Source organism: Anas platyrhynchos, chromosome 1 (assembly GCF_047663525.1).
Source record: "Anas platyrhynchos isolate ZD024472 breed Pekin duck chromosome 1, IASCAAS_PekinDuck_T2T, whole genome shotgun sequence".
NCBI classification, from domain to species: domain Eukaryota; kingdom Metazoa; phylum Chordata; class Aves; order Anseriformes; family Anatidae; genus Anas; species Anas platyrhynchos.
This window is the reverse complement of record NC_092587.1, coordinates 124,983,795-125,010,365: the sequence shown is the minus strand read 5'-3', so window position 1 is coordinate 125,010,365 and position 26,571 is coordinate 124,983,795. Positions and strand designations below refer to the sequence as shown.

General features: G+C 40.1%; 1 protein-coding gene across 1 annotated transcript in view; it reads left to right on the top strand.

Moving 5' to 3' along the window:
* Nucleotides 1-22,150, top strand: part of PDXK (pyridoxal kinase) — a 45,147-nt gene extending 22,997 nt beyond the window's left edge. The window contains exons 3-11 of the mRNA XM_027448803.3: nt 4,853-4,957; nt 7,820-7,903; nt 9,721-9,767; nt 11,453-11,538; nt 12,352-12,397; nt 15,079-15,190; nt 16,385-16,521; nt 17,026-17,092; nt 17,829-22,150. Coding sequence (XP_027304604.1) covers nt 4,853-4,957; nt 7,820-7,903; nt 9,721-9,767; nt 11,453-11,538; nt 12,352-12,397; nt 15,079-15,190; nt 16,385-16,521; nt 17,026-17,092; nt 17,829-17,941 — 797 coding nt within the window. The 3' untranslated portion in view covers nt 17,942-22,150. The remainder of the gene's footprint in view (nt 1-4,852; nt 4,958-7,819; nt 7,904-9,720; nt 9,768-11,452; nt 11,539-12,351; nt 12,398-15,078; nt 15,191-16,384; nt 16,522-17,025; nt 17,093-17,828) is intronic.
* The last annotated feature ends 4,421 nt before the right edge of the window (nt 22,151-26,571 follow it).

Genomic DNA, 26,571 nt, shown 5'->3' with positions numbered 1-26,571 from the left:
AGGAACATCCAGTGGTGTCCTCACAGAGACTTTTGTCCAGCCTGAACATTTATTTATGCATGCCTGCACGCAAGTCGATGTACGTGCAGCCTGTGCTGCTGCTGGGACTAGTGAACAGGATGTGACTTGTGTCTGGAGCAGTGCCACAACACACAGGGATCATGTGCTGGATGAACTGGGGAGAAAACCTGGTGATTTACTTAGGAGAACAGCATCTTATGAGAAACTTTGTTGTGGTCATGATTGAAGCTGAAGAGTAAACTTGTGCTTCAAAGTCTAGCTGGGAACATGGTTTCCAAAAGAGTGCAACATGCCAGGGGGGGCAAAGGTAGCAAAGTGTGTGACGTGGTGTTTGGACATGGCCTTCTTTCTCTCCTCGTCTCCATCTTTAAACTTGATCCTGTCAGTGAAAGATAAAACACAGGGAGAATTCATGACTAACAGGCCTTCTTCAGTGAATCATTTTAGCTCTTTTTTTTTTGGCCCTGTTTTTAAATGATTAAGATACCTCAGGGCTATTTCTGCTGACTTCTGCTCAGAAAATTCAGCCTTCTTTAGTCTCTGATAATCCTGAAATTCGGAAAATGTGTTTTAAATCAGCTCCCCTGGGAGAACAGTTTGTCATATTGCTTGGCGAGGAACTTTTACGCTATGATTAGAGTGACTCACCCTTGAATGGCATCGTGCTTCTTGTACAAATAAAAAAAAAAAAGCTGTCATGCAACCTACAGAGAGTTTGGGCTTTTTATTCTCTTACTGTTTTGTTTGCAAAAGCATCTCGTTGCCTAATATGCAAAAATAAAAATCTAGGTTGTCTTTTTCTTGACTGCATCGTTGTTTATTTTGGGAGGTGCATCTTTTAATTCTTACGTGATTTGTATTTTTGTTAATGATAAGCATGTAACATGCTTACTTAGCCATCTAAATCTTACCTTTGAAGTTGTTCCAGAACAAATAGCCTGTTCCCACACCCCCTTTTTTTAAAGCAAAATACTTTTGTCTTCCACTTAGTGGGAGTGTAGTGTGTGGTCGGATTGATTGGTAAGTCTGATACGTGAGAAATTATATCTTGTTGATGTGATTCTTCACAGTCTGCCACCCATATGCACTCATTCACGCCTGTGATGTGTGGGACAAAAAGAAAAACATCCCCACTTTTGCCTAACAGTGGTAATATTTTACTCCCACACTGGCCAGCTGTAAATAATGCCCTAGTTCTGCCCAGGGGGGAATTAGGTTCTCTGTGTCTGGTTCTGTTGAAGCCCTCCTGGTAGCTGAAGATTTAAGTAATGTTTTTAGACCAGGTTATCTGCAGAGTTTGCATGTGAATTTCGTGGCACAGGTGAAAGCAGATTGCTTGCCCACCACGTGCCTTAAACGCTACATCTTCCTTCCTTTTCTCATGTGAAATACTTGGTTATTGAAGCCCCTCAGAACAGATCTGCAGGGAGCACCACAGGAGAGCTCAAACCTCAGAGCAGAATGCTTCACGTTGGAGAACAAAGACATCGTACACGCCTTGCTGTGCTTAACTGGTTTTATTTGGTTTGGTTTGGTTTTTCTTCTGGTATGCCTGGGAGTTTTAGTCTGTTCTTTTTCTCATTGTTTTTGAAAGTAATTAAGAAGCTTATAAATACATTCCAAAGGAAAAAAAAAAAGTAGCATTGGAGGAAGGTTAGAAAGAAAAGTATGTAATGTATCTTGAGTGTAGTGCGAGCTGTTTCTCTTATTTATTCTTTTAGATACAGGTGAAGTAAGACATCTGCTTGGAGACTAATGAATAAGTTTATCATTTTAGAGGGATGAGGGGCAGGAAGCATCATGTCTTACATGTTTTTAATTCCCTCAGTTGCTTAAAAACAAGTATATAAAATTTACCTGCAATAAAAGGCTATAATACAGGTAAGTAGAAGGGGTATACAGATGTTTAATGGTTTATGTTCAACTATGTGTTTACAATTTTTATTAATCCAGAAAACTAATGCAGTCAGCTGAAGCCAGATGCAGTGTTGCCAAGTGCAGTTTTGGAGAGCTGTGTCGTGACTGGCAGCCTTCTCTCTGCTCTCTTATCCTGGCACCGAGTAGAATTATTTAGTGGTTTTGTGACTGAAGGAAGTAGGACCCATCGTTCATCCTTCGTGGAAGGTACAAGCCAAAATCTGACCTTAACATCCCAGATAAAAGATTAATAGATTGATCCAGCTGCTCAACCTAACCACCTGCGTAGTTTCCAAATGGGATGCAGTTGTTTTGCCAAGTACTAACTTGAAACTCATCCTAAAGTTTTCTTGGCTGTGGTTTTTGTGCTCAGGTAGCCAGATACTGTGAGACCTTGAACTTTTGTATTAAGTGCCACTCTGCTTCTGCTACAGACAGGGGTTACAGCACGTGCACAGATAAACAGAAGATTAACAATTTTCTCTTGCTGTTTGCCAAATATGCATATTTTAGGGGTGCAGGCATAGGGATAACTTTTCTAGGAAGCAGATTTTCCTTAAGGTCTTTGCAATTCTGGGCCTTCAGATGTGCTCATCACTAGCCAAGCCCTCATGTCCTGCCAAGAAGGACAGTGATTCCTCATTGTCATCCTTACTTCCAACCAATCTGATGGTTTTCCCTAAAGCCACTGCGCTTCAAGATGTTGAAGCTTGCAGCTGGCATTCCCTGCTAAGTCTCTTTGGGTTCAGGGCAATGCAGTGTATTTTCGACCTTACAGTATCTGTCTGGGTTTTTGCTGGACCTTACCCAGACCTTTCCCCTTTCAGAGCAGTCCCTCTCCCTCTTTTTGGGACCCCAAGGTGTCCATTCTTCCATCACTGAAAGCGTTTTTAATCATGAGCAGCTGGCATTTTCTTCTGCCCCTCTGCAGAAGCTGCTTTTTGGCTCTAAATTCTACCAGGAGAGTACGGTCAGGGTCATTGACCTTACCAGGGTCATGGGGTTTTGCCCTTATTCATCATGTTATATGAAGATTCCCCCGGGGAAAGGGCTTAGAGTGGTTTCCACATCAGTGTCAGTGTCGATTTTTGTTTCTCTCTTCTCAAACATATCTCAGCTCCCAGCAAAATCCCAGTTCCCCGCAGATCCAGTGAAGGCATTGCCTTTTTTCTTCTGTCTGAGGAGCTGGGGCTTCCCCGAGTTCTCCTGTAGGGCTTTTTTTCCTCCAGCTGTTGTGTGATTGCATTTTAGGTCATATTGCACTTGTTACCAGATAGTGAAAAAGGACCTTCAGGTATGCTTGGAAGCCCTTGCTCGAGCTGGCTGACCTTGATTCTGGGTGCAAACTGCTCTCCCCTCATATGCCCACTGAGTTTCCATGTCTGTGGAAACAAGCTCAGCTTTGCTGATGAATTACGGGCACAGTGGAGCACAAAGGACCGTGTCATGTCCCAGCGTGGAATGGATTTTGAGTGCTAAGAGAAATTTAGATTCAGCAAAGAGGAGAGGGCAGATAATTTCTCCCTAAAGCCGTGATGTGGCAGTACAAACGGTTGCCTAAATAAGCCAAGTGCTTGAATCATCTGCAGTCAAGGGTTCCTCCTGTACTTGGAGCTCTCTCCCTTTCTTCACAAAGACTTTTTTTAAAAAACATTTGCTAAGGAGAGAATCCGCGTGGCTGATGTGAGTCAGTCCCTTCACCAGCTGGCAGAGCGTCGTGTTTTAGGGACTAGGGCTTTGTGAGACGAGGAGAGCAAAATGATCCATCTGCTCACCCTGCTGTGGGTGTGTTTGCATTTGTAAGAAGCAAAACTGAAAAATGTGTTTATCCTAGGCTCTAGGCACCTTTTGGCAGTTCCTCTAATGACACAGTTTAGAGTGATAATCAAAGCCAAGAGTTTTTGTCACAGAATTTTCTAACTCCAAGAGCAGGAATTAAAACGAAATACCATTGTCTACTCACATGGTGGTGTGGAAGAAGATACTAATGTAATGTTTCACTTTTTGTAATCCAACTTAATAGAAAGATGGGATTTTAAAAAACAACAACAACAAAAACTGAATTTATGAACATTGGAAGAGTTAAATTTTGGGTGCCTCATCTAACGTCTTGGAGGAAATGCCATTGCTTTATATATATATATATATGCACATTTATATATAAAAGGGAGCGGTGGCTGCCATCTAGATGGGCAGGCTTTGATGACCAGGTGAAAGATGCATTTACATTTTTCAATAAATGTTTAGCATCTGACAGTGAAATGTATTTATTTACTTATTGACAATTTGGCTGCCTTGGAGCTTGGTCAATTGTCTGCTGAAGGCATTTCGGTTTCTCCCTATAACTTTGCCTTCCATCCACTTCTCAGCCAAAAATACTTGCTTATAATTCCTACAGATCCCTCAAGGACAAGAATGTATGGATATTATTTGTCCATTTTTTAGTGCCTTTCTGATATTCGTTTGCCTCTTCCAGCAGTCTCAGCATTAAAATCATCCTATTTTTGGAAGGCACTCTGTCAGACGAAATTGTACATTTAGAGAACTTCTCATGATGATATTCTGCTGTTGTTGCTCTATTAGGTATATGCAGGTGCCAGTGAAAGCCATGTCAGGTATGAAAGTGCTGCATACCTGTGTTCAGATAGACCCCACAAGCCCGTACCTACAAGCCTGTTTTCTTCTGAGTGAAACCTGGGCTCTGCATAGTGCAGTTTATGGCCGATAATTAAATGTGGCATCCTGCTGTCGTTTTTTTCCCTGTAATAATACAAAATAACAAAAATAGATTTTACTCTTTTACTAGAAAGTTAGAAATGCCTTCTGATGCATATGATGTTCCTCCACGTTTGGTCTCTGTGATCCTAATTAGAAAACCTAGCCCTTGAAAAATGATCTGCCTTTTCTTTTGCAGGTTATGCACACTGGAAGGGTCAGGTGTTAAATTCAGATGAACTTCATGAACTGTATGAAGGACTTAAGCTGAACAAGGTCAACCAGTATGATTATGTACTCACAGGTATGAAGAGTTTCTTTCTTTGGAGTTCACATGAAAAGTAAAATGAGCGTAGAGATACATAAACCATATCCCTCCTTATCCCAAACCAAGCAATTACATGTTTCCTCCTTAGATTCCTCCTGTGATTTCAACTGTATATTATAGACCTAACTGCTCATGTTATCTAGTTGGAAACAGCCAGTGTTCTCCAGCCAGAAGGTTGTAATTGGGTGGGTAAATTGATCCTCTGGTATAGTTTACAGACTTGTACAGGCCAGTCTTGTACAGACTTTGTTAATGTTTTGGGAGTGACTACAGAAAAAAAGGATGAGGAATGTCAGAGTATTTAAAATCACTCTGAAGACGTGGGTTTAACCCTTTCTCCTAAATTTGCATTAGTAGCACTCTGGTATAACAGAATGACTTGTATGCAGTTGTCTGCCCTTGTTTTTTCTACTTGGTCTTCATGGGATTGTGCTTTGGATACAGAGCAAAGCATAAGGAGGGGTGGATTTTGTTTTTCTCTCTATCACGTATTTTTGATTTGCTCTTGTTGCTACGTAGCTCCTTTTACCTTCTCCAAGTGAATACAGTTTTGGAGGACACAAGGACTTTATGCACTACTAAGGGAAAAGTGTTGTAAATATAGGCAAAGAAAGCTTCTTGTAGAATGTTGTATAGAATGGGGAGATTATATCAGAAGTTTCTATTACAGACTGCTTCTCATCCAATTTCTGCCTCTTTAGTGTAGATCAATTATGGGGTTTCACCTCAGTGAGAGCTATGCGTCCGGTTTAGATTACAGGATCTTTTTTTTTTTTAATGGCAGTGAACTGTCACTTTTTAAAGGTAAACAGAAATAAATTGCCAGATTTAATTAATTTCACAGTTTCCACATGTAGGAAAGCAATCTCCTTATACAAAAGGAAAACTGGAGAGTTTAACTGTATGGATTATAACCCCAAAGCAGTCATTCTGGCTTGAAGGGTATGGCATGACTGAAAGGTTATTTTCCCTTCTGTTTCAGGGAATCTTTCCAAAGTAAAGGAGACTAAATAAGAAAAGAGCTAAGGTTAAGAAATTAATTTCAGCATAAATGTGTTTTTTGTAATTGCAAACTAAAAGAACATCCTTTGTTTCCTTGAAAGATGTCACTCAGAGGACATTTCCAGGAAAAGCTCACTGTATTGTAGGAGTTTTCAGGAGATGTTACTATACAGCATTGGTAAATAATGTTTGAATATTCTTTTTGCTGAAATGTTCCTTCTTTATTTTACTTACAACTCTTAGAAGGATCCCCAGCTCCTTTCCTGTTAGCGTCTTAAACTGCCAAAACAGATATGAGAGATTAAAAACAACAGAAATTCATATCTTTTGAAAATGTTGAAGACAAAAAAATATTTAAATGCCTTATAAAATAGGACTCTTGGGTATAGATGTATAGATGGGTCAGAGATTTGTTCCAGTTTGTTTAAACTGGTTCAGTGTAGCCAGTATAGACAAAGTATAGACACAGAGAAGTGTAGACAAAGAGAAGGAATGGGTGGAAATGACATTCAGTTCTTATGATCTAATAAAACCCTCTCTATTTTTGCGTTGAGTTACGGCTGAACTTGAAAATCATCATTCTTCATTCAGGGCCAAAAGACGTATTTTTCTCTTCAAACCGGAACAGTTATTCACCATGTTGCACAGCCATACTTTGCTACCTCCAGTGACCTGGATATGATTAATCAAACACTTAAATTAATTTGTCAGCAGTTAGGATTTGACTGTAATTGCATGTCTAATTACTGTAGGTATCTTGGCTGAAATGAAAATGGTTACCTTTAGGGTGATTATATAAAATGATACTTCATTAACTTTTGTGACTGTCAGTTACTTGTAGGTCTTTCAGTATTTGTTTCACTTAGAGTAGAGCATTCAGGGTGCCAGATAAACTCCAGTTCTTTAATGCTTTTGAAATACCTCCATCAATAATGTTACTCATACTATGGCTTTATAGGTTTTTAAGCCAGTCTACTGTGACAGGTCGTTGAAAACAAAAATCTTTGCTTGTCTTTTTTCAATGATAATCAGCATTTAATGGAAACAAGACAAAGCATTTTGCCCCAGAATCTTGGAATCTTTTTCCATTTGTCCTCAACATGTAAGAATTGAACAATTTTAAGACTAAAAAGAAGTCTCCAAAATGTATTTTTAAATATATTAGTAGAATGGGCACTGCTGAAGGTTTGAAGAAGCTACCTAGCTAGATTAAATGAACTAGAGTAAATGAAAATGAGTTTGTTAATTAATGTGTTATAAATGAAATTAACATGTAAAATAAATACAATAAGTAAATATATAAATGAAAAAAAAAACAGATAAATGTTAAGGAAATTGATAATTAAATGAGAATGTTGTAGAGCTAACATTGTATTTAGGGCCTTGAGATGTAAATAAATAAATAAATAAATAAATAAACAAATGTCTAGCTTATCTCACAACTAAGCCTAAGATTAGGGATTTTATTAGTATATTGGCCATTGCTCTGAAATGTTCGAGACTAATTTTCCTTGCATTAATGCGTTGGAAACACAGCCTCACTGTTTTGTATGTATGTTCAAACATTTTGAAGTTGTATAAGCACTTCATGTATAATGTACTTAGCAAATGGATTTCTAAAGTTGTGTTTATAGTGGAGACTGTCTTGACTTTTCTTCCACTTATTATTCCTGAATAAAATACTAAAATGCCTTTCTTTTCATATGCATTGATCCAAATGCGTATGAGAATGCAAATGAGAAGTATGCAACATTTCTATGCTAAATAAGTAAACAAATAAATACACCAGTAAAACATTATTGAAAATTAACTTTAAAAGTGTCTTTTTTCACAAAGGTTATACAAGGGACACATCATTTCTTGCAATGGTGGTGGATATTGTCCAGGAGTTGAAGCAACAGAATTCAAACCTAGTGTATGGTAAGGATGTGAATTGTAATTCTTTCTGCTTCATAGTTGTATATGCCCATCATTTTCATGCTTTAGGATGAAAGCATTCTGATGCTACCCAGCATTTCACAACCATTTTGTGCTCAGATCTGCTTGGGACCAGCTGAGACTCCAGTGAAGTTTCATTTCAACATTGCTTAAGTGTTGAGGGAGTTGGATTTTATCTTTCTGATGTTACGCCTTTATGCCATCCAAAGGAGAGTGTGTGTTAAGAAGTGATTGTATCAAAGGAAGTCTTGTACAAACAGCAGCAGCCAGCTGGGATTTTAATTTCGAGGCATAGGCTGGAAGTGCTGATAGCTGAAGCCTCTTCTTGATTTCCAAGTCAGTCAAAAGTGGGATAGACTCCCATCCAGCCTTGCCATGTTTTCTTTTTCATCCCAGAAGAACAGTCGCAATGTGTAAGTTTAATAATTCAAAGACATTTTTAATTCTGGTTACTCGTGCTAAAATTACCCAGGAATGCTCAGAGCAAAGATTCCCCTCTTTTCATTTCGGACTCTCTGAGTGTTTCAGGACTTTTGAGTACAATCGGCGTAGGCTTGAATTGAGCAAGAGTTTAGAGTAACGTAGCAAAGTCAGTGGGGATTTACTGGGATAAAGAGCTGCGAATCAGAGTTGGCGCTTGGCATCTTCAGTTCAATAAACCCTGTGGGCAGGAATCTAGAATGGTTCACAGGATTTACAAGGTGCAATGCCGCATAGTGTGATAGTGGACTTAGAATTAATAAAGCACAGTTCTCATCTTGAAAAATATAGCAGAGATATCACCATGAGCTTGATTTTTATAGCTTTTTAGCCCATAGTAAAGCTGTTACATTGGCAGGTTCTCCACAGTCCTGTACTAGCAAGTGAAAACTAAAAACTGTATTGGAGTATGAACAGAAAGAAATATCTAACTGTATAGAACGGGAAGGAAGTGGTCAGATAATGGGAACACAACTAAGCTTCTAAGATCCAGTATGTTTAATAAACAGATCATACTGTAAAGAAAATACTTTTAAAACGTAAAACAAATGTCTCTTGTTGCTCATAGAAACTTCCTTAAGTATCAATTGGACATTGATTTGATATGTTGGGATTTGTATTTCTTTTTTATCTTGCTGAAAGCTCTTGTAACACAGTGAACAGTATTCTTTTTGAAGTAGAAGCCAAGGTTGTTTCTGTTCTTGCTTTGAAACTGAGGGCACTTAGAATACATTGTTAATATTGCAGATGATTCAGAACCTGTTAATACTACATCAAGGATAAGTTTATGTACTTTGGCCTGGATGTTCTTCTTGTTTCATTTTAATACACGTACTTTTTATGTGTACAACACAACATTTTGCATGTATATTTTTACACTAAAGTAAAAATAGGACTATTTTCACAAATATTAGCTTCTTCCATGTTTCTTTCCCACCATAGTAGTATTACTACACCAGAGTTTTGGGCTGGGGAGTGAAGGTGAGGGCTCTGTGCATTTTCCATAACAGAAGCCTCTTCTGTCCCAGTGATCAGACCCTCTCATTGTCATTGCTTCCAGATGTAACAACATGGAAGCAGGTAGCAGAGGGTGACTACAACCCTCTGATATCTGTTTAAGTTTTCTTTTACACCTGCCTTACTCTTTCAGCCACCAATTAAGAAGTTTTGGATAAGTATGCTGCAAGAACTGTGTGAGTGTATGAGCTATCAAGGGACAATGCTGTAACATAGCTGCTACTGTTACTTAAAGCTTTTACCCCCACCAATGTCTGTTTGACTGCCCCCATCTCTAAAGCTAGATTTGTTCTCTGTTACAGTATGTGATCCAGTGATGGGTGACAAGTGGAATGGAGAAGGCTCCATGGTTAGTACTTATTTGTTTAGATTCTTTGTATAGTGATCTTTTTGTTATATGAATGTGTAAGCATAATTTATTAATTTTTAAACACAAAGACTAAGCTACTTTACCTCGGTGTGGCTTTGGATCCCAGCATCAACTAAATTTGTTCCTGTTTATCATTAGTTTATCATCTGGGGAGCATAATGGTTGTATACCTCGAGGATTTATTTTTAACTCTCTGCTGAGAGAACAGGTAGAATACGGACCCTGTCCACAGGAAAATATTCCCCTCTTCCCCTTCATTTCTGACTGGAGTTCTCTCATTTTCTGTCAAGATAGCGGTTTTGGCAGGTAGCCTTGCTCACATTGTCAGCGATCACAGAAATTGACCTACCACTTGAACCTAAATGAAGATGACTTATTTCATGTGAGATCCAGCAGCTGTTAGGCATTGGGCTGTGGTAGTGACAGAAAGGTCGTGTGTGCCAGTTCCAGACTGCGTACTGACAAAGAGACATTCATTTTTAATCAACACTAGCAGATAGTTGCAGTGAAAGTGCAATGTGAGAAGAGATCAGCAGTAATGATATTTTATATTTTCTTCTGCCTAAGCTAGTCATGCACTATGAATTCCTCTTTGTCCTTGTACCTTTTACAGTTTACCTGCTCATAAAAAATCACGTGGCATAGCAGTTAGGAATAAATTTGCCATTGCTTTTGTGGTCTTATTCTTTCATTTTATGATTATTGCAATATTTATTGTCCTTAGCTTTTTCTAACAAGGCAGAGATCTAGTAGCTGTAGAGTCACCTTGCAAAGCCTTGGCTCTGGGGAGAAGTCATAAGTATGGAGCTTCCCGTGTCTTTTGGATGGAAGACAAGATAGGTGGAAGAAGAGGAGAAAATTTAACATGCAACCCACCAGCTCATTCCTGCCATAAAAAGTAATAAAATTATTATTTAAAATGGTTTGATTTAGATGTGATCTAGTCTTGAACTTCTGTCTGAAGGCAGAGTCCCCGTAACATCATCACATCACCATAAAAACATGAATGAGCTGCGTAGCAATATGATGCATCTTCTAGTAGGACCTAATGGTCAACACCATGATAAGGTTTTATCTGCGACTGATAAAATTGGAATGGGAGATAGTAACACATGGGAACATGGATAAGTACACCCTGCCCAACACAGCTTATGAGCCTAACAGAGAAATTAAAACATAGGTGAAAAGAAGGATTAATCCTGGTTTAGAAAATGGGGTGCTGATGAAGAGTATCAACCACTAGTAAACTATGAACCTTAATAAAGGTTTTGTTTTATTGAGTTACAACAGGACATGAGAAGGTGAGGTGGCTCCTGCAATTTAACTCAAACTCCAATCTGAACTCCGGTACATGCCAGAACAGCTGATGCTTTTCAACTTTCTTTCTAGTCTGAAGAGCATACAGGCTGGTAGGCTCCTGCTACATCTTGGTGTATGTCACCTACTTAGACAGCCAATCTCCCTTTGCTAAAGGGCTGTATTTAGCTGAAGAAGATGGGATAGAAATGGACCAGGAAAGCAGAAAAGGGAGTGTTGGCCCTCATTACTTGATGAGCAGGGTCTGCAGTCAGCAAAGTATGTGATGGTTTGTACAACACAAGCAAATGTACTCCCACATCTGATGTGGCTGCTGATAACATTCAATACCATCTTTTCTTCCATAGTATGTGCCCAAGGACCTCCTCCCAGTCTACAGGGACAAAGTTGTACCTGTTGCTGATATAATTACTCCTAACCAGTTTGAGGCTGAGTAAGTACTTAATTTCCTTTTATAACAAAATAAACACAGGGATAAAAACAGGGCAGACTGATAGCTGTTCTTTCATTTGTCTCAGTACAGTGCTGTATGTATGTATATGTTGGGTTTTGTTTTTAGCTGTTGTTTTAAAGTAGTGCTCAGCAAACCTCCTGTTGTTCAATACTGAAAGCAGAAAAAAAAAAAAAGGGAGTTACTTGAGGAACAGAATTCTCGTTTTTTTTCTAGTCTCTCATTTTCGGGAGTATTTCTTACTGTCTCTAGAGATCTGTATCTAGGGCAGGTTGAAAAAATACCTCATTTCCTTCTCCCATTCTTACCTATTCGTGAAAAAGTTCATGTTGTATGTCAGAATGTCAAATTTGAAATAATTTGACTCAAAAGCCCCAAAATTATATTTAGAAATCCCACCATGGCGGTATCTCCTAGGAGTTGAAATCTGCATGCCTCATGCTGACCCCGTCTACATAGGTGTGACTCTTTTTAGTCAGGAGATAATCTGTTATGATGTGTTACAGACTCTCCCCCTAAAGGGAGGGAGCAACTACATGGGAGATAGAGAGAAGACATTTGTGAGGCAGCTTTTAGGGTATAGGAAATGGGTTAGGACTGATACAAGCCTGCCTCAGAAGCACTGTGTATCTGTGCACATAACTTTTAAAAGTGGTCTGGTACAGCAGAATCTGTAAGCACCAGATTGTTTAAACCTCTATTGTACAGTCCAAGCTTTCATCCTTTCAAAGAGTAAACAAAGCTGCTGTTGCCTGGAGTACATGTGTTCTTTCAAGATTTGTGTTTCATTTTCAGGTTACTTACTGGCAGGAAGATTCACACAGAAAAAGATGCTTTAGAGGTAAGTAGGTAAGGGATAGATTGTTTAAGATCTCATTCTGTAATTCTACCTGCAGTGTTTATCATTTGTCTTTAACCTTGAAATTGCTTTAGCCTCTATCCTTGCTATCCATCTGTCAGTAAAGCTTGTGCTCTCAGTGTGTGAAGCACTTTGTGTTCTTGTGTCAGACTTCTGAAGAAACTTCCTGAAAGAACTACAAAGAAAGGCACTGCAGAGGTAACGAGCAGATCTCTCTGAGTTTGTTTTCCTGCAGTGAAAAGGCAAGCAGCAGCACACCTGACGAATAACTGCACTGTCAGCTGTGTGGAAATTCAGTGGTTGGGGTGAAAAACCCCAAGTGACCCAGGGCATTAGAAACCTGCAGAAGTCGCTCCCTCTGCCGTCCACATCCTAGTCATGCAGCAGCAGTGCTGAGTGTTTCAGCTATTTCTTACTCCCATCGAGACAGTTTGCAAGGAATAGCGCTTACTAGGAAACTTAGATGGATTGGCTGAATACACTCTGAATCTCTTCCTGACAGTGTTTGCTGGTGTTTCGTTTCTTTTTCTTAAACTGACTCAAAGGCCATGAGACCTGGGTTGCAAAAGTAGTGCATAGATGAGAAACTGGATTGGGAGTGATGGCCTTCAGGTCCTTCCTGGTGAAAGGTGGACACATCCAGAGTGCTGACAGCTGCCGTCATCATCCTACCAGGATGATAGATGGTCTGCAAGTTTACTGCATGGAGGTGTAAGGGATTCACCCTTTTATGCAAACTGAAGAAATGTAAAAAGCTGCAGGGCTTGGCGATGAAGGACAATATAGAAATATGATTTTATTGGTTTCTTAAAAAGAATTGAGCTCTTTGTTTTGCTGACTAGCCAAGTGCTTTCATAAAGGACTGATGTTATTTCTTCCAGCTTGATTTTGAACTTCAAAGAATACAAAATCTTTAAACAAACAGCAGCTGCAGTGGCACCCTGGAGAGTAGCTGGGCTCTGTCAGCCCTGGTGTTTATTGTTTTTTTTTTCTCCAGCAATATCATGCAACGTCAGTAGATTACCAACTCTTCACAGCAGAAAACAGTTCCAAAGATCTGAGCTCTTTTAATTTCTCATTTCCACCCCAGTTTTACATTACTCCACTGTGCTGAGAGAGGGGGATAAAGTTGTTAGTTCATACTAACAACTGCTACCTGTAACTGGGTTCTTCTATTCTTGTCCTTGCCAGTGGGACCACAGTCTGGAAAACAACACTGTTACCTGAGCACCTCTTAGTTTTAGGTTTGCAAATTACAGCTGCTTGAGTTGGATGTTATAAACAATTTTACATGTTAGTTATCTGCCAGTCTCTCCATCTCCTGTGTGCTAGCTCTTCTTTATGATGTTTTTTTCTTAAAAATCCCCTGTAAGGAGATGGAATTGTACTTAGGAATGGAAACATTTTAAAACAATTGCTTGCAGGATATTCTGTCTTAATATGACTGTCTCTTCAGCTGCATATCATATGTAGGTCTATCCTTCCAAGTAATAATCCATGCTGGAATTTGTCCCTTTTGGAGGTGGTAGGGCTTCTGCCATCTATTTCCATGGTGATAAGCTTTCACTGATTTCTTCTGCAAAACTAGTGATGACAATAAAGTCTTCTAACATCTAGCTAAATATGACCTACTTTTGGTGTAGAAGGGGCTGAGTCCTACAACTAGAAATATCAGTGACTAGGTCCTTGGTGAACTGTGGATGAGAAGTGAAACTGAGTTTAATGTTACTTCACATTATGATTCTGTCAGCATATGCTGGTGGACTTGCTGCTTCTTTAAGACCCAACCAACGTCTGTGCAAAGAGATCTGACAGCTGAAGAAACTTAGAGGCTTAGACAAGAAAAAAAGTAATAAGAGAATTAAAAAACAGCAGATACAAGTCCTTATCATTCAGCTGTTCATGAGTCATAGCAAGCCTGAGAGGATTTTTAGTTAAACTCTTCCGGGAGAATTAATATTTTATCAGTGTTTTATGCTAAACTCATTACTGAAGACATTCTTTCTTCTGTGAAATCAAAATCACTTTTGTAGCAACCAATTGTGATGTCAGAAGTAAGACATTGATGGTTTTAAGTGATGAACACATGGGGAGGAAATACATCTGCAAAGATACATGATGGTGTACACTTTGGGTTTGAAACAACGAGAAACAAAGATGAAGACAGACACACTTGTGCCTTTGATTTAGCTCTTTAACTCTTTGTTTTTAGTAACTGTTAAAGTCTTAGCTAAAAAAATAAATCATGGCTTGGATTTATTGTATTTCTAATAAGCGTTTAAAGATGCCAGCTTGAGTGCATGTATCTGTATATTTGTTCTCTTCTTTTGATGCTACTTTTGATACATGAAAACATGATGCAGACAAAAATTTTGGTCAGATCTGAAACAGTGTGTTCTTTTCAGAGGAGCATCCAAAGAGAATACAAACAGATTCCTGGATATTTTAACAAGTGTGTGCATTTAAATTTGACTGTTTTGATTCCTCTATTTCAAACTACCCCCCCCTAATTCAAGTGAGTTCTCTGAGTAGAAACTGTTCTTTCTCTTTACAAAAGATACCAAATAAGGTGATTGAGAAAAATCCTTAAGTACTCTGAATGATGCAAAGTTTAATATACACACACTGCAGTCACTGATTCCTTCCTTTTTGCACATGGGAAGGTAATGGACATGCTCCATGCCATGGGACCAGAGACTGTGGTGATCACAAGCTCAGATCTGCAGGCACCTCTAGGAAATGACTACCTTATTGCCCTGGGAAGCCACAGAAAAAGTAAGTTGCAAACTGCTTCATTAAAATATATATATTTTTAACCAAGTTCTCTGCTTTATGAAGAAGTGGTTTCATCAGATCCATTTCCAGTGCATTGAAAGAGCTTAATTTCCTAAGTGAACTTCTTCTACAGTAATATCAGAGAGCAGTAAGAATGGGACTGCTCCGTGAGGGAAGGCAGGCTGGGAGCTGAGGGTATCCACAGCATATCTGAATAAGGTGAGAAGAATGGGGTGGTGATGGCAAGACAGGTCCCATTGACAGTCCAGTGATCACTGAAGAGAGATGAGACAGGTCAGGTCAGAGATTAATCTATGAAAACTAATCGGTAAGTCAAGACAGCAGGGCTGGATGCAGGTACACCTACAACCTAGCTCAGGAGAGGATGCTAGTGCCCATGCCTGAGCTTCTGTGCAGCTCCTGGACCAGTGGGCGGGGGGCGCATGGGTGTGTGTCCTAGGTGAGATTGACCAGGGCTGCTAAAGCCCCTGATAGTGTTCCTGACAAGTAGTAGTGGTATAAAACAGAACTTGTGGATGGTTTAGTAGCTTTTATGAAAAATTACACTGTCCTGTTAATAGGTTATTCTGCCCTGATGGATTGTTGATTGATCGGTTGTAAAATGGCCTTCTGCTTCTCCTTTCTATCCTCTTCTATATCATCATGAAGATGCACGGTGTGTTTGGACTCTCACAGGATTTTTTTACATGCAAAGGACATAGTTATGTGGAATAATATTGTTTTCTCTTCATCTTTGTGTTCTCAATCTGGGCATAACCTTCTGGACTGCTGAGACCAAAAGGAAAAAAAGTCATCCAAACTCCACAAAGAACCAATTGGTATTTTTTAGTATTTGGTACATGCTGGGGCTGGAGTAAGCCTGATCACTCCAGTGGTGATTGAGTATAGCAAGTGGATCAGATACTCTCTGCTGCTGCGTACAGCTGCTCTCGTGAATCCATAAAACTCAGAGGTTCTCTCTAGATTCTGGTTGGGTATGTCCCACATAGGATTCAGCAGTCTCCATAAATATGTGGTTTCCTGAGCAAGCAGCTGCTGCAGTCTAAATGAATAATTTTAGGGCTCTTACTCTTTCATGAAAGGAATTCAAATGTGATTATCATTTTAAAATCATGGTAAATGCTGTCGTATTAGTTGCTGGGTCTGTTACCTAACTGTCTGTCTGTATTGTAGCTCATGCAGATGGTACCAATATGACACAAAGAATTCGAGTGGAATCTCCTAAAGTGGATGCTGTCTTTGTTGGAACAGGAGACTTGTTTGCTGCTATGCTTTTGGCCTGGACACATAAGCATCCAAACAATCTGAAGGTATGGGAGAGTTTTTCATCTGTCTGCAAGTTTAGGCTGCCTCTTGTTATTATTTGTAATCTATTACATTATTTAAAACAATCGGAATTTCTCTTTTCCTACAAGACTTTAGGTTGTACAACTTCGGATGATCACATTTCAGTTATGTAGTTTTGCTAAATAAGATGTTCAGAGAGAGAGAGAAAGAGACAGAGGCTGCATTGCATGTACATTAATAAATATATTTTTATCCTCACTTAATAAGCACTGAAAACCATTTACTCTATCCCAATTCCTTCCCTTATGCACATTGAGTCCTTGATATGGGTGTATGATTTCTAATACCTGTTTGGGGAGAATTAAGAGACTCTGAAACCTCTTGTCCAAACTCTACTTTACATTGTTGTCACCATGTTTGTGTCTTGCCAGTTGTGTTTGCCTGAATATTATTATTTGAAAAGCACTGCTATTAAACTGGGCAGCTGAAATTTTACTACAACCTCGATATATTATGTTAATGTGCAGGTAGCATGCGAAAAGACTGTGTCAGCCATGCAACATGTTCTGCAAAGGACCATTAAGAGTGCAAAAGGTAATTTATTCAAACCTTGATCCTGTGTTCTGTTTGGATTTGCATCAGAAGAAACATTTACAGAGCTTTCTGAGTTTCCTGACTCAGAAAGGTATCCTTCAGTGTGGAGGCACCCAGAGGATTTAGGGAATCTACAGGAGAGCTAGGTAGTCTTATTAGTACACGTTCTGTGTCCTCCAACCCTGTTTGTGACAACACCAGACTGAAGATGTCACTGTTCAGCTTAACACTGGGACTGAAGTTATGCTGACTGCTTAGCTGCTTTGCAAAGCAGTGGTGGAACAGCTTGAGGAAACACTGAATTTCACGTGCAAAAGAGATCCTGTTTTAAGTATAGCTCACTCACATTCCCTTTTAACGCATGTGCTTAACATGGAGAAGGGATTATCAACTAGTAATAGTCTGTTGGCTGTATTGGCCATGCGAAGAATGATTTTTTTCAAATTCTCTCACCTTTGAGTTCCCATATTTGCCAGCTTCTAAGGAGATCCAGACGGGAATTGAGGGTTCCCAAAGCATGTCTTTGTCTTTTTGTAATTGACAGCAGAGCTGTGTTTCTCTCCTGGAGAGAGGTACTGCAGAGCAGGGGTGCTGATCTTCTACTTTGGAAGTCTTGTGCAGGGATAGTAAGGGGGCTTGGGGGTGGGGGAGAAAAAATATAATGGGGTTTCAGACAATGCAACTTGTTTATTTTTGTACTGCTGTTTATACTGACATTCTGATGTCATCTTTTTAGCACAAGCTGGAGAAGGAAACAAACCAAACTCAGCCCATCTGGAACTGAGAATGGTCCAAAGCAAAAAGGACATAGAAAACCCAGAGATCATAGTGAAAGCTACCGTGTTATAAAGGCTGTATGTCTCCAATAACGCACAATGTATCGATGTCCTCATCTCTTTCCTGTAAATTGTAATATTTGCCTTAGATCTGTGACAGAAACCTGACTTTCATGAAATAGCGCCCAGCATAGGCAGATATCCACTCTCAAACATATGTGCTGGCCTTGCTCAGTTTTAAAAACAAAACAGAGTTAGTATGCATTGACGCATATTACCAGGTATCAAAATGGCTGTCAAATTCACCTAGTCTGTGTAATTACCCAGGGCAAGAGAGTACAATGTTCCTGCCTTGCCAAAGACTTCAGATGTGAATTTGCTAACGGAATGCTTGACTAACTGGAGAATATATTTCAAGACAGCATTTAGTGCCAATGGAGCTGGCTACATGCTCCCTTTTCCTGGAGAGATCTGGTTACCTACTCTGGTGTTCAGTATCTCAGCTGCTACGAAACTAAGCAGGGTTAAAACTACACGCAAATTTCTGCTTGTGTGTAGGAGTACTTTGGAGATGTTTGGCATTTAAGTACTCTGAAGTGACCTTGAGGTGTCATTCATGTTACTGGTAACTGCTCCTGTTTCTTGTCTTACGAACAGTTGCACGGTTTCAGTTTTTGCAGGTACTGGCTGCTAATTTCTAATGTCCACAGGTGCCCCCCTGATAATCTTCCAAAAACATAATCATTAATAAAAGAGTATCTTTTTTTTTTTTTTCAGTAGCACTGATTAGAAGTTTGTAGTTCTACCTCCAAGGCCAGGCTTGATGCTTTGTTTGTTTTCTAACTAAGGACAATTGTTCTTTAAGGACAAAAGAGAAAGCAGCTCCTACTCTGAAAGATGACTACCCTGGTTTGTTCTTCATGGGTGGGTGTATTTACAAACCGTGTAGGGCACTTCCATTTAGCAATAGCGAGCACTATGGGCAGGCTTATCAATGAAGCAACGTGGTAACAGTAATAGGTATGGCTTAGTAAGTGGCATATTCAGGGAAGCATAAAATATTTTTTCCCAAATTCAGAGAAACGCACAAAATTTGTTCATAATGTAATTCTCTGCAACCTTCTTTGATGAGAGATCACAAAAATGTTATTGTTTGTCTCCCAGATATTTCTTTTTTCATTTCAAAATTCTGCTTCATTAGCCTTCAGAATGGGATTCTTACTAATTTCAGCATCTTGTATGTCTCAGCCAGATCTTACGCCAGTAGGGCAGGTGCACTGACAAATACTGACCACTTGTATTTCCTGTTGATTTCTGTATGGGGCTGAAGTTTCAGCTTCTCCAAAGAGGAACTCTACTGTGTTGTTTTATCAGAATTCTGCTGATGAGTTTTATTTGTCTTAGATGGCATAGACAGATATTGCATAGACAGAAACTGCATTTTGGCTTGCAGCTACATGAAGCAAATTTTCCTTAGAGAAAAGGGCAGCTCTGACTTTTTCTTGATGACCTGAGGAGGCTCAGGAAACTCACTCTTGGGTCTCTCCTGGATACCTTGCCTGCCTCTTCCTCTTTATACCAGCCTAATGGATGGTGTCATTTGCATAGAGGGGGAGTCCCCAGTAGAGCTGGTCTGAAGATTGTTTTTGACACTGCAGACTTCGCTTTTCCCACCATTTTGTGGAATTTTTGCCATTATAACAAAGTTAATTGGCTTCACCTAGTAGAAGAGTGATTTATCCTTAAAGCTGTTTTTAGCTCAGCAGATTTTTTAAGAGAGTAAGATTTCATAATCAATGCACTTCTGAAATCCCTTGTTTTCGGTATCTCTGAAAAAAATTAAATTTAAGAGATGAACACATTTTGCAGCAATATAAGAGGCAAAGCTCAAGCTTTAACTCTAAACAGCTAACACTTTTATTTCCTCTCATGAGTTTGAAGTTAAAAATGAAAAAAAAAGACTTGAGAATTTTAAGGAAAAAGAAAAAGACCTACAAAACATGATTCTACTGCCACAGCTTAGAGTGACCACTGCCATGAAATAACTTCCTAGCAATAATAACTTTGGTGATGTGAACAGTCACTAAAATTAGCAGTCAGTAACAGAGATGAGCTCATGGCAGATACCCACTATGTGAAAAGACATGAACTGTCAGTGTGTATACATCTCCTGGGAAAGAGTAAAGAAGAGGGAACCAGACTCTTCTCAGTGATGCCTGATGGGAAGATGAGAGGCAATGGGCACAAGCTGAAATACAGGAAATTTTGCTTAAACATTTAAAAATAAATCACTGTGAGGGTGAGAGCACACTGGAACAGGTTTCCCAGAGAAGCTGTGGAGTCACCGTCCTCGGAGATACTAAAATATCAAGATTCTTGAGTTCTTCACATCAGAGGATCAACAGGAGAAAGAAGATAAAAATTGGCCTTTTAAATTATTTCTTTTAGCAACATTAACTATGCACTGTCAAAATTTGCTGTCAAAGAAATCTTACCTGCTGTAAGTCTGTACTACAAAAAAGCCCTTTTAGTAAGTGTGAGACAGCACAATTGTTTCTGGCACTGGAAAAAAACATGCTTTCACAAGGGAATTGCGAGAAAGACAGGGCTGTTTTTCTCTAAAGTAAAAAGCTTGAAATTTAGGAAACACAAAGTTACCTTACAAAGAAGGTTTTCTCTGTTAACCATAATCAGCCTTGATCTTGCCATAAAAGAGCAAGTGGGGTGTTTGCTGGAGCAGCTTATACGTGTCAGGTGTGATCTCTCACTACATCTTCAAAGAAAGAAGGATCACTCCAGTAATTCGCACCTTTCTGTGACATAGCCATACTGTACAAAGGATGGATAAAGCAAGGGGAGCTTCAGAAAAAAAGATAACAATACTCATGTGCTCAATTCGCAAAAGTTCCTGTTTTGCACTAGCTGGATGCTGTAGCAGTTGGCTGCTCTCTGCTTCTGCTTATGTCCCCGGGAGTTGTTCATGTGGCATCTGTTTTAAACTCCCACTGACCTGATCTAAATTAGGTCAGGTTTATGTATTCGGTGAAGAATTGTGCTTACCATCCCTTGCCTGGAACAAGCATCAAAAACTATCTGTAAATATATTCTGTAGCTGACATTTTGTAGTCACAACAGGCTTTTTTAAATGTCAGGGTATATATATGTAATACTGAGATGCGTTTTTATTGGTTCAGAGTTACACAGCACTTTTTCATAATGCTTGCAGAACAAAATTCAAAGGCTCAGAAAAGGCACGTCCAACCTTCATTCCCACCTCTCCTCCTGCAGGTAGTATCTGTAGAGTACGAACACCTACTGCCCGGTGCAGCTACGAAGTGTGTCAGTATTAGACAGCTGCCCACTATTTGTACAAGGCCTTGGAGGAGACTCGTCAGGGTTGTCTGATCCACTTGCAGATCCTTAGGTAAAGAAAAATGGTTAGTCTAAACGAGTTTAGGTCCCCACTAATTACAGAAGAAAGCACTTTAGCACAGAGAGTGGAGTCAATAACTTTTGAAGAAGCTTCCATGGCTGTCCTAAGAGCACACAGAGTGTTTGTAACCCACTAGTCCAAGGCCCCTCTCTCAGCCTGGAGACTGGTGTGGTTGGGGAATGCCAACTGCACTGCTGTCTGTACTCCCAGGTGTACACGTGGAGGAGACGTGTACACATCAAGCTAGCTGTCAAGTACACATCTGACACTGAAGTGTGTGTCCTCCTGGGAGTGGTGAATGGCTTGTGTTTGCATCCAGTTGACTTCCCCGCTGTTCTCTCTCTCCACTTACTGTGATTTGTGTTGGATCCTTTGTTTCTGGGGCCAACTGCTCTGTGTATGTAGCCAGCCATTTTGATTACTGCAAGTGCACTCCTTTGTGGAGCCATTGTGCAGGAAAGACCAAAACTTGTTTACAAATAATCTACTATATTCTGGGCCTGGATATAATCTCTACATGATTAAAATTCCCTTTTACCTCTTTGGGAGACACATGCTATTCACACTGGGTATAAACATTTTAGAAATCTGCAGTATGAAATTGTTAACTTTGATGTTTGTTTGCTGATTTATATTGAAAAATCCATAATCAATGTGCTCTACAAAAGAATCAGAGGACCAAGGTTTCCAGCTACTCATACTGCCTTTTGGAGTATCTTACTGTATCTCGTTTGGATGGTGTTAATTTGTTGTCTGAGACTGTTATGGTGATTGTATTGATATATTTTATTTTAAACTATGTGGCAAAGAAGATTGTAATAAAAGCATCTACATTTAATATACTGTGCACACACAGATTGTTAGGTCCTATTTTTGAATATGTTAATCATTTCAGAATTAAACAAATCAAGAACAGTTTGATAGTCTTGCTGAGTAAGTGGATGTAATTAAAGGTTCAGTTAGCTACACCCTAGTGCAGAGAACGGATATTTAATGAAAGAAGGTATGTTTGTGCTCTGTGTTCATCTTGTTGTAAGGAAGTAGGTCTGTAGAAGAGAATAACATCCTTGTCTTTTTAGATTTTAAGAGGCTTAATGGGAAAACAACCGCTGACAGTCTGGACCACTCCTTTGTATGCCTTGTGCTTGCCTGTGCAGGACCTCTCTGTGATGTGCTCTTTATTCCTGCAAAGAAAGTGAGAAGAGGGGCGTGAAATAAGGATCACAATTTGTTCCCAGGTCCGTTTCTTGCGCAAAGTTCAGCTGCACACCCCTTCACACAGGGTAATTTTTATCCGATCATACAAGAGTATACAGCAGGAAACAACTGTTTCTGCATGTCAGAACAAGTGCTTCCGTCAGTGCTCTACACTGTATGTGCTGTGGCAGTTTGTGAGTGGTGAGAGTTTAATGAGAGCGCTGGTTAATGGGGAAGATGCCACATCAGATGCCTGTGCCCTTGGAGAAGTTAGTCTTGTACTAAAGAAAACCACTTCTCCTGACTCATGGTCCTTGTCCATTCAAATAATGCCTTTAGAAGCTGAGAGAGAAATGTTGCAGATATTGGTCACTTTGAAACCAAAGTATCTCTTCATAAGCTGAAACACAACCCTTCCTTTCATATCCCATTGCAGTCTTATTGACTCATTGATAAGGCATTCAGCCTTGAGTCCCAGGATAAAATTATTCAGAGGAGAGCTGTCCTTTTTGAAAGCCATTTGCTTTTGATAATGGAAAACTTACTGCTGCGCAGTTCCGTAGCCCCCTGGCATTCTAAAACACACCAATTGAAGACACGTCAGCCACGGAAACTAAGCTTTGAGGTGTTCAGTCACAACCCTGAAGATAGCTCTTCTCCTCACAGGGTTCAGTCAGAAACTTGGGGTGTTCCCTAAACTGCCAGGGCAGGGCGTTGGATGCAGGATGCAAGGTAGCTGCGATTGCCAGTACAATTTTGGGGTGGGGATGGAGGAGCCTAAGCCAGTTTCCACATTTTCCAGAAAGGAAAAAGATGTGGTTTGGCTTTCAGCAGCCCAGGAAAGCTCCCATCAGCTTTACTGAGACAGGTTCCAGGTGACACCCCCAAAGCCACCAGCCACCCATTTGGTGCTCGCTGCTCCAGCAACGGTGGATCTCGAGGCAAATGGGATGCTCCCATGTCTGGTCCTTGATAAGCACTCGTTCCTGAATCAGTGCCTCTACAACGCAAGTAACAGTAATAACTACACGATTTGCAGAGTAGTGAATAAGGCAGCACATTATTCAGACATTATTAAGCAAAAACCAGCAATATGAGAAGGCTGTGCCATATGTCAGCACCGAAATCATCTGTACTTCTTACCTATTGCCCTTGTGGTTGCATTGCTATTTAGAAAAATCCGTGTGTAGAGGAGTGTCATAGGTGTACTCTGTGCGTGCGTGTATGTGCGTGCGTGTGTGTGTGTTGAAGCTTTATGTGCTATGCGGTGAGGGTGGGGAACAGAATTTGGGGGCTGGCTGTGTAGGCCTTCAGGATGTAAGCAGAAGGTCTTCAAGAGTTATATTTTTATAGACTGTGATGAAGCTTTGGGTCCCAGCCACACATAAGCTTTTCTTCCAGAAAAGCAGAATGGCATGGAAAGAGGGCCAGGTGGCTGTAATAAAGTAGGGACAGTACAACCCCACCAGCCCTGGACAAACTAAGAGAACTTAATAAAAGATGCCTTTTTAAGTCATATTTTTTTAGTGCTGAATTGTTAAATAAATATTTATGAGCGAACTTTCTATGTATTTAAAGTTTGTGTGGTGCTTTGTACTAACTAGGTGAACCTGTTACATGTTTACACATCTTAATGATTGTCCTTGAGGTGTACGTAGTAATTCAGTGAATTTTATGCCAGAAAAAACAACGAAGTCCTGTGTAATAGCAAATGATTTAATTTCTAATGAAATTGTAGGCTTTTGTAGTGTTTGTGTATCTTCTGGTTGGCAGTTACGAGTTATATTCCTTCTGCAGCAAGGCTTGTACGCTTGATTGTAGAGAGAGGCAATAGGATGGTAGATACCATTGTTTAAAAAGAAAACCCTAAATATTGCGACCTTATCCATTACAAAATCAGGTAAGTGGTGACAAGCCTGGCATTTAGATTTTGAGTTGGGATAATATACCCGATACATACAGGGCAGGTTAAAAATAGGTGAAGGATTTGTTTATTTAATGAAACAGGACTGGGAAATCTCGTAAGTCCTTAATAGCTGCATGGAAACAGGCGAGCCCAGGGACTGGAACTGCACTAGCTTGTGAAGCTGGCCAAGTGAACTTCATTGCTTGTGCTGAGTGAGTGCACAGATAGATGAGTAGGCTAAATGGGCAAAAACGAAGATTTTTTTTCCTCCAGTCTGTCAGCTGTAGCAACATGAAGAATTTAAGGAAAGTATCTGAATTTAAGTTCAATATATACATTGGCTTTCAGAAGAGTTCGGTTACCGACAAAATCCCATTCAGTCACAAGGCAAGCTGCTAACACGTTTGGGATCAAAAGCAAGATTTATTTTATATCTTGCTATAATTGATTTTTTTTTTCTTGTGGCTGGGAGAGCAGGGCTTAAAGCATACATTTCAATCTAATTTATTTATTTATTTATTCTATGTATTTATTTATTTACTTATTTATTTATGTGGCTGGACATTTGGGGATTCTCTAGAAAGTCTACAAGAGTCTGCAACATAAACCAGCCTGTGGGATACGATGTGCTCTTACCCCAACAGCTGGTGATCTGTGAGCATATTTAATGATGTCTCTTCTTAAGAAACAAGGCAGCATCCTCACCACACTTCTGACTAAAGCACTGCTGCAAAAAAATAAAAACAAAAATAAAGGGGGCAGAATTTATCAGAAGTTTTTGTCTCAAGTTTCCGAGTTCTGGGTATGTTAAAAGGACTGGTTGTGCCTTGCTGAGTTAGCAAAAAGATGCATCATGTAGATGGGTAATGCGTTGGGAAGTGTGGAGGTGTTGCTCTGAGTGAGTGGAGACGAGGGCTCTGGAGCTGTGGGGCTGTTCCTTTCTGAATGCTGCACCAAAGCTCTGATTTAGCACAGCTCTGTACGCACGTTGAAGTTACAGCACGTGATGAGCAGCCCGCTGCTTTCCTGCCTGTGGTGTAAGGCGGCAGGGTACTCATTCCCTCCGTTCTAGGAACCTAGCTTCACCATGAGATCTCCCTAGACTTCTTCTGTAGTGAGAAAGGGAATCTGTGAATTGTTCAGATGATTGAGGCCACTTTCTTGTTCTTTGGAAAGGAAAGGTACAGAAACATCAGCTGCTCTGGTAGCTTTCTCTTGTCCAGCTCAGCCACACCATACAAATGCACCCTAATTTTCTTCCCCCATCACTTCTGCTGGCCCTGGTCCTTGCCTGAATGAATGAAGTGAAGAAGCTAAACCAACAGGGAGCTCATCCAGCCAAAAAAACTGAAGCTTTCAGCTCCTTTAGCTCCCTGAACTTTCTCATCCTGGGAGCAGATGAGTGTTCGTGCTGCTGCAAGGCAGGGATTGGGAAGATGCAGCTGGACAAAAGAGGGGAGAATAAGATTGCCTCTCTTCCAGATGGTGAGGTGCTGGGCAAGCAGAGCCTAATTGCAAAGCTGCACTGTTAGCAATAAGAAGTCCTTGTCAGCTAAGTACTTGAAAGAAGAGCTACAGATGTAGTGATCCAAGCTTGGTGTTCTCAGTCCAGCCCATCCCCTGTGCCACAAAACCATTGTAGTGCAAAAGCATTATAGGTTTAGTGTGACTGTTTGTATCACCTACATGATGCTTATGCCCAGCAGAGTAGAAAATAACATATAATAAGGCAATTACCCAGCTAGGGAACGTAGTAGTTACATCTAGGAGGAGAAATTTCAGTCTGCTTTCACACTTGCACGGTGTCGGAACTGCCAGGTCTGGATCTCTGGGTCTTACTCTTAGTAAGTAGTCAAATAAGTAATGCAGGTTATCTGGGGATATACGTGGCATTGTTATTTATTTTTAAATACAGCATTTATTTATTTTTAAGTACAGCACCAAAGGTCTCTGGTTGATAAGGGGTTTTCAGAAGATGCCTTGCCAAGCGATGTGATACAGCCTGTCACAGGCGGCTTGGAGATCAGCATGCTTCTTGCGTTACACCTGTAGTAACCGGTGTTGGAAAACCACCTGCAGGCAGGTGCTCTTGTTCTGTGTTCTGGTGCCCAACAGACACTGTGAATACATGCCTTGGTCGGGAAGAAAGCTGTAGGGTTTGTTGCTG